This window comes from Pyxicephalus adspersus, chromosome 5 (genome assembly GCF_032062135.1).
Source record: "Pyxicephalus adspersus chromosome 5, UCB_Pads_2.0, whole genome shotgun sequence".
Taxonomy (NCBI): Eukaryota; Metazoa; Chordata; class Amphibia; order Anura; family Pyxicephalidae; genus Pyxicephalus; species Pyxicephalus adspersus.
The window spans coordinates 123,652,668-123,670,176 of NC_092862.1; the positions used below are offsets into that span (position 1 = coordinate 123,652,668).

At 39.5% G+C, this 17,509-nt stretch overlaps 1 protein-coding gene across 1 annotated transcript in view; it reads left to right on the top strand.

Annotated features, from left to right (window-relative positions):
* ZMYND11 (zinc finger MYND-type containing 11) overlaps positions 1–1,130 on the top strand; it is a 37,877-nt gene extending 36,747 nt beyond the window's left edge. The window contains exon 16 of the mRNA XM_072412614.1: positions 558–1,130. Within this exon, the coding sequence (XP_072268715.1) occupies positions 558–680 (123 nt within the window). The 3' untranslated portion in view covers positions 681–1,130. The remainder of the gene's footprint in view (positions 1–557) is intronic.
* Positions 1,131–17,509: the final 16,379 nt, after the last annotated feature.

Consider the following 17,509-nt stretch of genomic DNA (forward strand, 5'->3'; position numbering starts at 1 on the left):
ACTATGTGGTGGCAGCAGTGCCTGAAATGGTCCAATACTGTAGATCTATGCCATAACAAAAGTGCCTTGGCATTGTCATTTCAGATACTGCTCTACAATTTTTTTTAGCCAGTTTTTCAGAGTACAGCTTTAGGCACATTTACTATCTTTAAAGGTTCTCTATAAAAAGTTAGACTATAGTCTTGCGCATCATAACTTCTGCAGACATTTCCTTGGATTTTGCAATGTTTGCAGGAGCGAGCAGATATAATCTGCTTTTATATAATATATAATTATATAATCTTGTTCAGGAATCAAAATTTAGCTAATGGATCCTTAATTGTCTATAACTTCCTGACTTGCAGATGAAGGTATACACCAACATTTGGCCCACAGCCAGTTTTGGTATGTTTATTAGAGGAAACCCAGTCAAACATAGGTAAAACATAAAGGCTGTAGATGGTGGTACACTTGCTATTCAAACTTCTGCTAATCACTTGGCCCATGTGCTTTCTCTTCTTATTTATTCTAGATATTCATGGTAGTTCTTGTCTTAATATTTTTTTCTCCCTCTATAGTGCTACAACTGTGAGGAGGAAGCCATGTACCACTGCTGCTGGAACACTTCATATTGCTCCATTAAATGCCAGCAAGAGCATTGGCACGCTGAACACAAGAGAACCTGCCGCAGGAAAAGATGAACCCCCCCTACTGCGTTATCTTATATTTCTCCTCAAACTCTGCATTTTATCATTTCCAAGACACCACACTTGCTTACTACCTGCATACCATTTCCGAACCAGCTCCTAGTGTGCTCAGCGCTGAGATACTAGGTTTTGCACATTGTCTTGTGCTTGACCTTTCCTTCCAACCTGTTTGCTTCCAGATGATCCTGTATTACTGTGCTGATCTGGGCAGTGATCTCTTCTAGGAGCACTCATGGTTGGCCCTTTTTCCTTCCAATGAGACTAAAGTTATGCTGATTTGAGAATCTGTTCCATGTTCACTTTAAAAACTATTGCTGGAACCCACAGTAGTTTTGATAGACAAATTTTGCATCTTCAGGTTGAAGGGTATTTTACGTTTTTGTTTTTATTTTTTTGTTTTTACGTTTTAAGCATTTTAAAATTGTTATAGATGTATATCTGCCAGCAACAGGTTTTAATTATTCTTCCCAATATAAGGCAGCAGTTTTGTGTTCCTGTGCCACAGGAAGTGATGTAGGCACCATTTTGTTTTCTTGTGCCGAATGGAGCAGCCGTGAACCAGAGTTCACTTGGGAGGCAGTAATAGAGCAGAGTGAGGTCAGAAAAGTGAGTCAGTGGTCATGGATCTGTGAATATAAGAAAGAAATGTACTACCTTTTTAAAGCAGGGACTCACTTCTCCAAACCTGCAGTTCATTTCCTTTTAAAAGGCATTATCATTTTTAATTATTCTGTGTCTGGGGGGGTTTAACGTTAAAGTTTAGGGAACAGGGTTCACGAAGCAAGCATAGTTCTTGCACATTTTATTTGTAAAATATATCCCATGTTTGTTCATTACTTATTTTCAATATATAACTTTTATAAAGAAATGGAAATATATTATCCTTTTTTAAATACAGGTAATCCTATCTTAGAACATAGAAATGACATTACAATTTGCACAGTTCATAGAGATCTATGGAGGCACATTTGGTAGACAATTCAAGCCAGGAATTACCTTGGATGTTTCTTTGCAGGGTTATTTTTTGAGATTCCAGCTCTGTTGTGATCAATCCTCTTTATTGTATATAATTAAGCTGTTCACACTACTTCTAGGCATTCAGTTCTAATTTTGGATACTTGTCAGGGTACGCTTAACATCAAACTAGCCTGTTCTGATTCACAACTCGGGAGTTCAGGACACAAAGCGTGTATATTTCTTGTTCACTCATTTTGTTTAAAACTGAATTCCAGGAAAAAAGACAAAACTATTTTCAGTATGGCTGCAAAGGTTAAGTGCTCAGCTTTTTTTCCCTAGGGTACTAATATAAAGAGTTTTTCTTGCCTTTAGTCCTCACTCACTTTGTTTAACCATTTCCACAAGGCTGCTTTACTTTTGCTCGTGCACTTTGACATCACCTACAATTCAGGACCAACAAACAGTCTTGCATTGTTAGTGGGACACAAAGGGCCCACCAACATCCTGAGCGTTGGAGGGGAGAGCAGATCAGTGGTTGCCAGGAGAGGGGGGAATGGTAGAAGTGCTTTGTAATAGTACCCTACACAAAAGTGAGCATTTAACTCTTTTTGTCGGAGGGGGGGTTATCCCAGTACAAGGCTTGTTTTGTCATTTCACCTGAGTTCTTCTTTACCTACGCAGTTTATATTGTTGCAAGTTAAGTATTTTAAAGAAATTAAGATTTTCTGTATTATCAGTGCACCACTGCCAGGTTAGCAAGAACAATCATTTGTACGCAGGATAACTTAGCACCTACAGAGATATGCATGTCTTACCCTAGTCTGTAACCTAAATGTGGTGATACCAAGTAAATACATTGGATTCTTCATAGAAATGGAATGGGGAAAACAAATGACACATGTAGCTCAGCTGAAAAGCTCAACCTATGACAGCTGTGCCATTGGTTGGGGTGCTGGTCTTTAACACTGGTAGCCGAGTGAGTACCTAACCAGCTCATTACATAAAATGCAAAATCCGTTTTCGTATTCTTGTATAAGTTTATGGCAATGGAGAACCTGCTGCCACCTGGGTATCTTGCTTATGGTCACTTCTGCACAATTGGTAAATTGAATGTGCAACACTGCGAGGCATTGATACCTCTGTTGCTATTTTGACCCATCTTTTTTGGGGAAAAAACACTTGCTGAACATTTTTTTTTTTTTAAAGTTGCAGAAATCTGTGAAAAGCAACTGTACTGGATATTTTTTACCAGTGGAAATTTCTAGCAAGCAATCATATTTCATATCAAATATCCTAAATTTGGCTAAGTGAAGATGATTTTAATTGGTTATTATGGGCTTCTGCATTCCATGACTTTGTTTCCTGATATAGAAGTCTATGAATGATATTTTCCCCTTGTTTTCCGCCCAGTGAATTTCACGAAACGCTTGAATTCACTGCTTTTTGGTGACTGAGATCCCCACTTGGATTTTAAAGGTTAATGCATGTTTAATTTCTTGTAACCTGTCTGTATTTTGCAGTATCAAAACAAGCATTACTCATAGGAGTGGATTGATAGTTTTTAAAATTTTATCGATTTTACTCATTCTATTTTTTAAGAGATTTTATTTTAAAGACACTATAACCCTCATCATCCACCTAATTATATCAAACTGTAGTCTAGTTAGCCTTTTATTGGTTGTATTTTATTCATGAAAGGGACATTCCAATTTCATGAAAACTGGGAATTTATACAATAATCTGATTTTACAAGCTATTGGATCTAAACTGAGGAAATATGTAAATATATATGTAGGTGTTTTGATATTTATTGTAAGCTTTATACAATGGCAGTGGAGAACGGTTTGTCATGTGTCAGTAATGGAGGCGTCTGTGTAACGGGATTGAAGAGGTGAATGTTGGGTAATTATTCACCTCTGTGGCCCACACCGTACCCCTCCTCCAGCTACTTCTGCATTTTACATAAATAGGTTCCTACTATGAACCTATCTTACCGCTCCATGTTCATTTAATTACTTTCACAGTTTCTAAGAATAAATATTGGCATCTTCTTACAAGATATCTTTATGAAAATTAGTATATGACTAGCAACTGTAGGATAGTTGGTCAGTCTAGGGGACTGTATGTGTTGTCCCTAGTCACTGATCAACTTCAGATTTGTTACAAACTGGCAGCTAAGATTTGGTCTCAGCCAACACAAAGTTCTTAATTCAAGTCTCCTAAAATTCTAATGCAGAACTTCAGGCACATCACTCTATTCACAAATCTGAATATATTTCTAACTTTTTTCTTATGTAGTCTTTACTTCCACCACTGTTTTAGTGTTACATGGCAGTTCAAGAGGGGTAATGTTTTCTCCTCCTGTTGTCATGGCAACAAATGGACATTTCTGGCAGGCACTGCAGTTAGGTGGGTGCGTCGGGGACTTGTATTTTTTCTGTTCTCTGTGCACCATCAGCTAGTGCCTTTAGTTTAAGCAAAGCGGCTTGTGTATCTGCATATGGCTGGTGGAAACTGATATGCAAAAACAAACCAGCTGTGCTAAAATACAAGGGGGCAGGTAGGGGACTAGTCACTTGGCATAGTACAATTGCCACTAGTGACGGGTCCCCAGAATAGAAATAACCCACCACTGTATAGCCTGCCGTTTTATTTCCCTCCACTAGGTTTTGAGTCCACAGGGAACTCCGCATCAGCCAATGTATTTTTTAAGGCCTCATACTTGCAGGCATGGCTTAATAATGCTTTGTAAACACTAGTCTGTAAACTTCAGATTACAAAGATTTCCTTTTTTTTATTAATAATTCTCTGCATTAAATAGATACCTTGAAAAAAATCTATTATAGGAGAAACATAGAGGCTGCCATTGCTGATCTATTTTTAAAAACCAATTGTCTGGCTGTTTTGCATGACCCTTGCTGTTTCAGAATAACTTCATACTTTACTTATGTCAGCAGGGGGCATTTATTACACACAGCAGGGCAATGATAGAGTGCTGGGAGCTATTGAATGCATAAATTCCTCCCTCTGCTGTTCAAAAGTAGTATTGCAGGAGTATAAAACTTGCCCTGATACTGCTAATTGTACCTTTTTATTATTAAAAATCACTCTCATCTACAGATTTTTTTTTTTTTTTACAGACCTATATTAAACTGTCTTGGCAGCCCAGGATAAGGGGTTGCAAATACGCAAAAAAAAAAAATTACTGTGACGTGATTCTAGAAGCGTGTTTAACTTTGCTCGGTAAATGTCCCTTAAATGCAAACCAATGGGGTCAGCTGCAGTTTTTAGTAGCAGATCAGCAGTGGCATGTTTTCTGACCTGACAGGTTTACTATTAACAAAGTGCTGGTTGTTGTGTACAGCAAGCTTTCCAAACAGCAAAAGATGGGATTAATCAAACTTCTCTTTGGTTGTTGTGAATACCAACCTTCACCTCTTTGTCATCAAGATGTCATGAAACCTGCACAAGCTGCCAATGTTATGTGTCATTGACAAAACTTTTCCCTATTACATTACTGCAAAGTAATCACTCCACTGCTACAGTGACCTGCAGTACAATCCTGGCAACACAAGGTATTTAATTCCAATCATCGGTATCTATCCAAACCTAAAACCTATTGTGACAATTCATGTAATATAAAAATCATTCCAGAAAACATACAATATTGCAATGATCTGCATGACAATATAGACTTGTGTTCTTTTGGCTTATATTCCTGTGTCTTTTTGACATGGTTGCACATTGCAGAGTTAAATCCGTGTGAAATCTAAAGTTAACAAATAAGACTGTGGCCTGGTTTTTGTATATGTTGTAAGTTTAAAATGGTATAAAAATAACAAAAAGAAACAGTTTTGCATCAGTACAATACGGAATTCATTCTATTTCTTAAACTGTACTAAGATGTTCCGCTTGGCCACTCTGCACATTGTAATTATCCATTGTGGCTGGTCTAGTTCTATGATGCATTCTGCCATTTTGTAAGCTGCTCTTACTAGCAATATGTGTTAACATTTGTTAATAAATGTATTTAAAAATGTTATGGTGTCATGGAACAATTTTCTCATTTAGAGCACACTTCTGTTTTTGGTACTTTAGGGTTGGTCTAGCACTCTGGTTACAGTACGGCCTTCATCTGCAGGGGAACAGACATGTAATATGCCATAATCCGCAAATGTGTACAACTTCTGCATAATATGGCACATACATGTCCTGTGTATTCATCCTGAACCTGTCATCCCTGCACACATGGAAGGCACCAACTTCAGCACCGGGTACATGGCAGGACTTCTGTGAAGGTGGCCATCCTGTTCATTCATTGAATGATATAACCAGTAGTGAACATTATCCCCAGTGGCAGCCACACGCAGAGCCCAGCTCTAAACTAGTTTAGAGCTTGAACAAGAAGCCAACAGAGACTGGGAATATCTAAAAATAACATGACAAAAATCACAAATGCCCAAGTGATTGCATTTTTATTTTAGAAGTGCGGGCTAAACAGTGTCCTATTTATCTTGAATGCACTTTATGAATTATTTATCCATAATGCAATTATGGTATGTTAAAGGCAACCCTTGTATGGGAAGCAGTCGCCTTCTAAAGCCTGAAAGGAAAAAAGTCTTTGGACCCAGCACACAATACTTACTTCAATGTAGTTCAGGTACATTACAGTAGTGTGTTGGCTTGGCTTGTTTCATATCACAAAAATGTATTCGTATTAACTACTGCCTCTGGTCCTAAAACCAAAATTTCTTGCACTTTTTCTGTCATTTTAATCAAACAAAATACTAAAGGCCAAAATAGAACACACAATATTAGCGTTTTATTTCTGTGCTCTGGAAGATGAGTTCTCACTTTATTGAATACATGCTTGTCAGTGGCACATGTAGCCAACAGTGGGTTAGTTAAACTAACATTCAGACTTCCGAGGGTCTGGGCCCTTGTGCAGCAGCACACTTTGTGTAAATAAGACAATTTAGTGTCACTTTAATGCTGTGGATAGTACAAGGTAACTTAATTCAGTTCATGTAGATTTACTATATGAGGAGAGTAACTTGCATTTCAGCACTACTGGCAAGTGTCTTGTTCAGAGGTAAAATGCTCACATAGCAGATCACGTGCCCATTTCTACTCCAAATTGAATTTAGGAGCAGTTTTATCATCATTCATATCCATCTCTGAAAAGTGAGAGTGGAAATATTACCATATAAATTAGTCCCAATCTCCTTCACATTACATTTTCCTGGAAATGAGACTGGTAGACATTTCCCATTGAACATAATTCCCATCATCACATCCTATTAAATTAAAAACTTGGATGTTTAGGCAACAGAATACATCTATAGGCATATCTATTTGTTACCCAGTCTGAAGTTCTTCAGATGGAAAGGCTGATTACTGGTCTGCGTCCAGAATTCCAATTGTGCATTCTCTCCTCTTTATACTGCCCAAATTCTAGCACCAGAGTGTTACATATTGAGAGGAAGCTCTCCTGCCTTCAGCCATCCCATCATGTTCAAGGAGAAATCCTGTTTTTATTTTGCTCTTGTAATTGTATATTCTTTGGAAAATGAACTATCCTTTGCAAGGAAAAAAAAGAAATCACCTTTGTAGGTGAACAACCTAAATTCCTATAGGTAATCACCCTTTGTTCTACCCATATGCCTGTACATGCAAAAGGCACAATATTACAGATGTGATATTAGAGAGGGGTCAGAGTTGTTATTCATCAATATTCAGATATTTGACCCTACTAAATATCCAAAGAAGTATAAATGAATGAGGAGAAGATATCTGACTTCATTGAACAGAACTCATAGTCATTCTGCACAGCATCCGTTCATATAAAGTTCCATCAATCTTTAATATAAAGGAGTAATTTGGTGCCCTTACTTTGTAATTCATGTACTCAGCCAACTATAGGCAACAATCGGTGAACTTAAGCATTAAGAATTCATACTTAATAGAATTTTCCTCCAGCAGACACTTCTTCTATTGTCACTGTAACACTGCAATAACTCAAGCTGCTGAATTTTGCATTGGAAAATATCTTTGATTTTTACAAATAAAATGGCAATGTATTTTTATTTTCTTGCAACGTTTGCTTCATACTAATCAACTGATGATCCAGGAACAAGTAGAAAAAAGTTCAGAAGGAAACACAGCAGCGAGGAACTGTTTTCTAGAAAACTAAAGAAAAACTTTCAGAGATTTGAGGGCAGAGCTGAGTTGAGGCTCATGGAGTATCACAGTGGTCTCTAACCTTTCCGACAGCTGGGCCTGGCGACACAGCACAAAATTTTGCCACGGCCCAGTACATGTACAGCCGAATTTACACTGGCCATTCTCGCTTACCGAAATTATAAGCAAGAACGGTCAGTGTAAATTCGCTCAAAAAAGAAAGCTTTCCTCAGCCAATCAGGAAACACTAGAGGTTTTGAATGGGGAGACTTGACCCCATTTAATCTCTAGTGCCAGGGATCTTCTCAATGAATGCAGAACAGTGCAATCCCCGGCACTAGAGGTTTATTAACCTCCAGTGCCCCAGGGATCGCAAACTGGGATATCCTGTGAATCCTCCGGTTATAATTTCCTCGATCTTACGATGGTTTCACAAAATCGGTTCACTGAAATTTCATGAAACCATTGGAAGATAGAGGAAATCACTATCTGCCACCCTCAGCGGCTCTGCCTCCCACCAGCACACCAGCTAGGAACAGCAGAGAAGTGCAAGACCCGCAAACACTGCTCTGCCATTCCTAGCAGCTCCCGTGCAAGGAGAGCCACTGCCACCAGCTCCAGAGCAGTGCACAGAGGGCTGGCAGCACCTCCACCCCCTGTCGCCCATGGCCCCTAACCCACCCGTACCGACCTAGGGGATGGGGACCACTGGATTATCAGATTTCTCAGGCTGGTTTCTCCTGTAAATTACCCTAAAATGGTGACCAGTAACATGCTTCTACTATCAGCGGGACCACTCCCATTTGTTGGGAAAAAGCATGGTTTGGGGGCCATCACAAAGTTCCAATGATAGCATTGATGCTGATAATGATTTATTTTGATGCTGATGATCTTGCACACATCCAGCCATTCACTTGACCTAAAAGAAAATGAGATTCGGACCAGGACATCTTTTTCTAATGTTCCATTGTCCATTTCTTATGATCTCCTGCTCATTGTAGGCAGTTTTGGTGGTAGACGGCTTCAGCATAGACATTCTAATTGATCTGCAAGTAATCATCAAGTCATAGTGCATTGTATTCTAACATCAATGCTAGTATTTGTTATTTCATTTGTGCTTCGGTAGCTTCTGTGGAATCAGACCAGATGGACTAGCTTTCTCTGTGTAATAGTGAGCCATGGGTACCCAGGCTGTCTGTTTACCAGTTGACCACATTTGGCAGATAATAAACACCACACACCCCACATGACGTGCCATTTTGGAGATGCTCTGACCCATCTGTCCTCTAATCATCACTATTTTGCCCCTCATCATAGTCTCCTGTCTGGCCATTTTTTTTTCAAAACTGCACCTCAGCATCTCAATCCTTGGTGGGTGTAATTGTAACAAGATGATCAGTATAATTCACATCACCTGTCAGTGGTTTAATGTTTTGGCTGATCAGTGTATAAACTTCAACAATTCATACAATAACAAAAATATATATAAATACAAAATAGTGAAAGTCACATCAAGAATAATACAAAAGATAAACACACACACAATATTTTCCTAGATGTCCATCCAAGAGTCAATCAACCTCAGCACAGCATTTCATTACTAAATGAAGTTATGATAGGAAATGCATGCAAATACATATAATTTTCAAGCATTCCTGCTCACCAGTACATTGCATTAAAATACTCCCATGGGTCAGGCTATCTGCACAAAGGTTATTGCAGTTGATGCATTTGTTCAATTGTTTCAGGCTTGGCGCTTTCTAATCAAATACAGAAAATACCTCCAGAAATACAATATCATTATTTTCTGTGAGCTGAATTGGAAGTTTTATGTATAAAATTATAATATCACTTCCTGGTAAAGGTTCAGACTTGGTTATAACATCTCCTACCATAGATCAAAGTACAAACATACCCATATCTAAGGACTGGATGATAAATAGAAACCTTATGAAGGAACTTTGGACTTCCAGTCATTGAGTCGCTGTGTCACTACAGATATATGCTCTGGGACTGGTCAGAAATACCAAGCCATCTCGATGACTGACCCATCATATCCCACTTCTGGAACCCAACAAGTTTATAAGCCTCACTACAACCCACATTTTGGGACTGGCTCTCATGGACTGTTTGCCACATTGTTTATTGTACTCATACGGTGCTCAATTATCTGGTAAAATGTAATATTCACCCTGCACTCTGTTGACTCTTTTCCCTCTCCTCCCCAATCTGATAACTCATTGTCTCTCTGCTCCTTCACCCTGCTGCTATCCCTGTATGTGCTCCTGCACCTTTTTTCTCTACTGCTACTTTCTGGTGACATCTCACCTAACCCTGGTCCCCCCACAGCCTCCCTCTTCCATACACTTTCAGCAGTATACTCCCTTCTCCTAACCTCATCCCCATTCACCCTACCCATAAGTCCTTACCCCCTTTCACTGGCAGTCTATGGAAAGCCAGATCTGTTGGCAATAAATTACCCTCCATACACAACCTTTAATACTCTGAACTTCCTGGATCTCACTGAAACTTGGCCTTCCTCTTCTGACCCTGCCTCTGCTGTTGCTCTCTCCCATGGAGGCCTGCACTTCACACATACCCCTGGACCTGGTGGTGTGTGTTTCATTCTCTCACCTAACTGTACATACAGAGTCCTTTCTACCCCGCCCTCTCTCATTTTCACCTCTTTTGAAGTCCACTCTGTCTTTTCAGCCCCTTATCATTGTTGCTGTTATCCACCGCCCCCCGGCCGATAACTTTGCCTCTTGGCTCCCACACATTCTTTCCCATGACCTGCCCATCCTCATCCTTGGTGATTTTAATGTTGCAGTGAATGAGCCCAACCATCCTTCCTCAGCCAAACTGCTCTCCATTAGCTCCTCATTTGAACTGAGAACATAAACAGCTCCACACACATCACCGGACACACTTTAGAACTGGTATTTTCCAAACTCCGCAGCCTCACCTTCAACCATTGAACCTTTGCCACATCCCAGACCTGGTCAATGGCAGAGAGATATCCGTAACCCTAAGCACAACCTATTCTCAAACTGCCTTACGTCCCTAACCCCCACCCTCTCTAAAATCACATCTCTAGATTAAGCTGCCACTTGGTTCAACCACACTCTTTATCTGGCTATGGATAAAGTAGCCCCTGCCACCTTCCGCTACACCGGTCCTGCTAACCTCCATCCCTGGCACAACAATCATACCAAACAGCTACAAAAGAAGCTGGAAAGCTGAGCGCAAGTGAGAAAATCTGGCCTCAGCGCTGATTTCATGGACTACAAAGCCAAGCTACAAAGCTTTAACACTGAGCTCACTGTCACCAAGCAAAATTATTTCTCCTCTGTCATTTCCTCCCTAGCTTTCAACCCACGCACCCTCTTCTTAACAAATGACTCCCTTCCAAACCCCACACCTGCTCCCCCCACAACAACCTTCAATGCCCAAGACATTGCCACCTACTTTGGAAAGAAAATTGACAAAATCAGAAATGATGTCTCTGCTCACCGAGCCGCTCCAACCATACCCACCCCTTCCACCTGTAAACCATCACTGGCCTCGCTCAGCCCTATTACTGTGGATGAAGTCTCCTCTCTTCTCTCATCATCTCCGTCTACTACCTGTCCGCTTGACCCAATTCCCTCTGATCTACTCTGTGCCCATTCCTCCACCCTGGCCCCTGGCCATAATTCTCATGCCATAATTCTCCCTATCCTGAAGAAACACTCACTAGACCCCTCCCTACCCTCTAACTACCATCCTATCCCCCTTCTTCCATATGTTTCCAAACTCCTTGAGCCCCTTGTCTACAAAAGACTCACTCAAGTCTGGTTTTTGAGTTGCACATTCCACTGAAACAGCCCTTACAAAAGTGGCCAATGACCTCACCAGAGCTAACTTTTCCCTCCTCTTTCTCCTTGATCTTTCCTCGGCTTTTGACACTGTTGATCACGATCTGGAGACACTTTTGCATGTGTTCATAAATCTGGGCACCTCTATTTCGGCTGTGTGAAGACATGTCTAGCTCATTGTCATGTTATTGTGTTGGTTTAGGGTCTTGTCTTGGTAAATGGCTTTCTTGTTTTTCTACATCCCTGTGACATGATGTTTATACACCAATTCTTTATTAGGCTTCTAAGTAATAATGAGTAATTATAAATCTGGGTAACAAGTGATAAAGATCATCCCAATCCAGGGAACATTTCTTTTTAACCAATGACCTTCTCAATTAATGAAATGCAGAAGAATTGACATTTGTATGCAAATAGAACTGACTTTGAATAAAGCCATATAAATTCTGTATCTGAGTTCAATTGACCCATTTTTAATTTGCAACCTATTTGCATTTTATTGCATCTCATTGATCATTACTTTTCATTGTAGACCAATGGCCATCTCTAATGAGGGGAGTTATGGTAATACCCGTTACCCAGTTAACGCTCTCTACTTTACATTTGTAGAATAGCAATTATATGCTGTCAGTAATTGTTATGTAAATTATATTTACTATAATGGCACAAGGATTAGACCATTATAGTAAATACAATTTACATAACTATTATGTATAACCTAATTTTACAATTTATGAGCTGGGATCTTTTATTCTTATGTTGTACGTCTTTTCTGATCACCTCTGGACAATATTAGCACATTTCAGGAGATGAACTATGGAGGAATGTGTGCAAGAAGAGATGGAAGACTCTCTCTGTATTATAAATAAGTCTCCTTTTTCTTGTTTTCTGGTCTGTGCAACTAAAGAATATATATACAGGTAGTCCCAGGGTTACATACGAGATAGGAACTATAGGTTTGCTCTTAAGTTGAATTTGTATGTAAGTACATTATTTTAATAAATGCAATTAGGACAGATGTTTGTCTCAAAATATTATTATATATAATAATATAATATAATAGGCAGCATGATATCAGTTACTATATAAAATTTTCACTGTGAATTGATCACAAACAAAGCAAAAAAAAAAAACTTTATGGAGCCTAAAAATTTATTAACTTCTGGAGCAAGCTGTGCTTTGATATGCAAAAAGAAACAACTGCAGAGTTTCTCTTTGTCATTAAAGAGTTACAACAGGTTCCAGAACAGCAAAAGATTTCTTTTGCAAGTCATGGGAACCAGCCCCTCCCCCCATTAAGCCTCTGTCCTGCACACAAATGAGCAGGGAAGCCCATTCATATCTAGGAGTCTTCAGTATGTTGGATGTCCTTATCTCAGGGACTACCTGTATAAAACAGGCTGTTTGCAAAAACAAAAGTATGGAACTTGTATAAAAAAGACATTCATTCCGCTTGGTGTGATATAATGTATACATATGTGCTTGTAATCTAACTGGATGCTTCTTCCAAAAATAATATTAACCTAGGGATGTAATAACGTTTACAGCTTTGTGTGAATTATTACTCAGGGATTTATGAGTATGAGCTGCATATTTGTTGATTGATAACTGATAGATGAATATGATGTTGGCCATGCCTATAAATTTAATGACTTTGCTACTGCTTAGCAAAAATCATTACCTGTTGTAGGCACAAATAACAAGGTAACGCACCATTTATTGCAAGGCCACTACTCGCAAACTATTACTGGCCTGTTAGCTGTACAATGAGGACATAAAAGCGGACCAGTGCAGAAAACAGCAAGAAAACATGTTACCGTGATGCTGCCCACATCCTGCCATATATAAGTGTGTGGTGCTGGCAAATATAAGCTGATTTATGCCTTATCTAAATCCAATACAAAAATATATTGCAGTGTGCCAGTCCTTAGTTGTGATGGCTGCATGAGTTTTGTTTCCTGATTTTTCTTCCATTTATTATCACCAGGTGACACTTACAGAGAGTGCAGGAGGTTGGGATTTTACAAGGGTCAACAGGTACTTTTTGCACTTATCAAACAGATACAAAAAATTGATTCTACATTTAACATCCCAAAAGGGAGGAAATAAAATAAGTTCATTGATAGGTTGAAAAATCATTAGCACATAGCACACTGGATGGTTTTCTATTGAATCATTACACATACATAAAAACCATTACATTTACAGTCAGATAATAATGGCAGGCTTCCTATCAGTCTCTATGAATTTCATCTACAACCTGCTAAGAGTGACCAGGAAAGACGGTAATATGTTGGGAACCTTGGCCCAAAGTACAATTAAATCCCAAGAGATTCCTAAAAAGAGTCAAAGGGCCAGATGCTCCAAAATGCATGGCATGGCATGGCAAACGTGGCAGCAGGGAGTTGATGTCAGCAACTTTATTCGGTATACTATATTCTGCTGTGGCGGTTATTTGCCAGTTAAATGTTCTTCCTGTTCTAGGGGGATGCCACTAAACGACTGTGGCATAGTTACCCTGAGCATCTCCATTCACCCAGAGCTACACCAGGAGCAAAAAACCCCACTCAATCCCGAAGCCTGGTACAAACGTTCCTAAAGAACCAGCATTTACCGATTTGGCACTAAGTGGTGCTGCACTGCTTATTGCCACCCCTTCATTCTCTATTGGGATACTGTGGGTCAGATAGTACATGTAGTTTATTCATGCAGTAGTTCATTGGCAAGGGGAAACAGTAACCTCTCTGCAACCTCACCAGGCTGAACATAGGGGGAAGATTATCCCTACAAATACCCAACCCCCGACTCTGCCCACAGCACAGCGTACATCCAAGAAGAGAAAGGAGCAGCTCCTGGATTCTGACCACCACGTCTGGGGTATGGAAGCCTCGGGGGTCCTCATGGTGGAGTTAGCAAGCAGGCAATGAGTGGAAGAGATGAGATTTACAATAAAGTTGGGGAAGTAGAGCCCATAATAACAATGGAGCTGTGGCTAAAACAACATGGACCTAGTGGCATCCCCTTGCTCTGAACACAATCTTTGTGATAGATTGTATGGGACACTTTCTGTTTAGTTTTATTAGTATTTGGGATGTCCTTGTACTATGTTTGAATATAAATTGTGTATTAAGGCCAGGACCATTCTCAAGAGTTAACTTTGACATTTTAAATAACCTATTCAAGCATGGTAAAAGTTAGAATATAACGGCCTGCTTGGAATTACCCTTATGAGGGTGCTGCATATGACTGTATCCAAAACTAACAGGAATTTGGCTTTTATGTGATTGGATAAATATTCAAAGATACTTTTGTAAAGATATAATAGATACAGGAGAGATGATCAGGATAGCTGCCTTAGCTATCAAAATCCCTCATCTACCCATGCAGGTTGCTATTGAACAGCCCAATGCCGGCTTCTCCTGCAGCTGTGGACTGAATAAACTCCTGCATGCCAATGCCGCAGTCACCCCAGCTCAGCCAATCAAGGCGATCAGGATCTAAACTAGGAAGAGAAGAAGGAAGATGGCGGTGCCCGTGGTGGAATGGGGACAGGTGAGTACATATGGAGTTTAGATCTATATCAAATATAAAATCCAAGAAAAATGTTTCCAAATCTTTAGTAATGACATCATAGCTGCCACCAGAGGGAGCATTCAGCTTCTGTATGAAATTTAAATTGAATCTTCATGATGTTAGGTTATGAAATAGAATTGGCCATGCATCTCCCAGACTAATGGTACGTTAATGGTTATGTAAATTGTATTTACTATAATGGCACAAGGGTTAGAGGCCAGCCCGTAAAGTCACAATTTATGAGCTGGGATCCTTTGTTCTTATGTTGTACGCCTTTTCTGATCACCTCGGGACAATAGTAGCACATTGATAAGAAGAGTTGGAAGACTCTGTATTATAATTGTCTCCTTTTTCTTGTTTTCTGGTTTGTCTCTAAATTTGTACGGTATAGAATGTCCAGGTTCAGAAAAGAATGTAAGCAGGGAATTATTGTTATTACTTTTATTATTATTATTATTTTTAAACACTATTTATATAGGGCCAGCATAGGAATGCTTGTGCACAGAATTCTTCCCCTGTACTCTGTGTATAAAAGCTGACCACACTGACACACAAGTTTCTTCATTTTCAATGTGGCGGCAATGTCTCGTCTCCTAAAAGTAGCAGAGGTGACTGGGTTGTAGTAAACCTAGGATAATGCAGAGACCCCAAGGTAGAATGGGGTCCTGTGGAACAGCAAGAGAGATTTACTCTGGCAGAATGCCTGAACCCATCTGCTGTATTTTAGGAAGAATCTAGGTGTGTACCCAAATGGAGCTAGACCAACCACTTCATTCAATTCTGGACCAAGCACTCCATTGTGTGGGACTATGCATCCAAATGTGCTCAGCCTAAACCAGCCACTTCCCTTTCCACACATCCCAGTCTGCTTTTATATTCTCCTCTTGCACTTCTGTGGTTCACATTGCCAGTGAAGAACTTCTGAATCAATTTAAACTCAAGCCATAAAGCAAGAAATATAAATCAATAATTATAAATCTCTGTCTGCAGATCAGATGCTCCCAGAAAATCCATCATACAGTAGTCATTCTCTTCTTTTGGCCTATGGGGATATATATGAAATGCCATAGTCAGCACAGATAAATCACTTGTGTTTGTCAAAACCCAAAGAACACAGATAAACTGTTACGTTTATATATATTTGTGCAAAATAAAACACGACCATCAAAATAACCTTCAAAATGTCTCTGAGATCTTAAGATGAGATGTTTAATGCGTAGGGCTGCACATACCCAGGATCTATTAATCGTTTTTATGGGGGCTTTCATTGCTAAATGTAATTCAGACTGTATTTATATATAAGAGGGATACTTCCCTGTTCAGCTCTCTTTACTACAATCTGACATATATCAAGTATAGATTATTGCTGTAACAACACTGCTCGAAATAAAATGACTTCAATGTCCAGCAATGTAGTTATGCTTTGGTGTCTGACTCAGTGGATCTGATTTATTAAAGTTCTCCAAGGCTGGAGAGGTTACACTTTCATCAGTGAAGCTGGGTGATCCAGCAAGCCTGGAATGGATTTCTTCAAAGTCATTAGCTATTTGTTAGCAAATGTTTTCAATCCTGGACCAGATCCATTCCAGGTTTGCTGGATCACCCAGCTTTACTGATAAAAGTGTATCCTCTTCAGCCTTGGAGAGCTTTATTAAATCAGGCCCAATTTTTAGTTTTTCAAATTAATGGCAGGACCCTAGTTCTGATATAAATTATGCTTATGATAACTGTGTTCCCTGCCAATTATTTATAGGCTACCTGCTAACATTCTATTATTATTTTATTATTATTAAACAGGATTTATATAGAGCCAACATATTACGCAGGGCTGTACAATAAATAGGGGTTGCTAGTGACAGACTAATACAGACAGTGACACAGGAGGAGGAGAGGTCCCTGCCCCGAAGAGCTTACAATCTAGTAGATGGGGGTATTTACATACTAATGGTCCTACGGATTAAAGTGGTTTGATGATGTTCTCACAGTCATGGTCCTGTACATGGTTGTTCTGGAATGAAGTACTTTTGCTGACAGTAGTGCAAATCGCTGTAGACTTTCATGCGTACAGTAAACATGAGCAGATGCTCGAAGATGCTTGGCAGTTTGCCGCCTTTTAGTTTAAGACTGACATAAGCAGTTAGATTTATGGCCAGCTCCAGAACCAAAAAAACCCAGCTCTTGCTCCAAGTGGTTCCAGAATCTAAAGCTCCAGTTCCAGAGTAGCTTTTGGAAATACTCGTCTCTGGCTTAAATTAA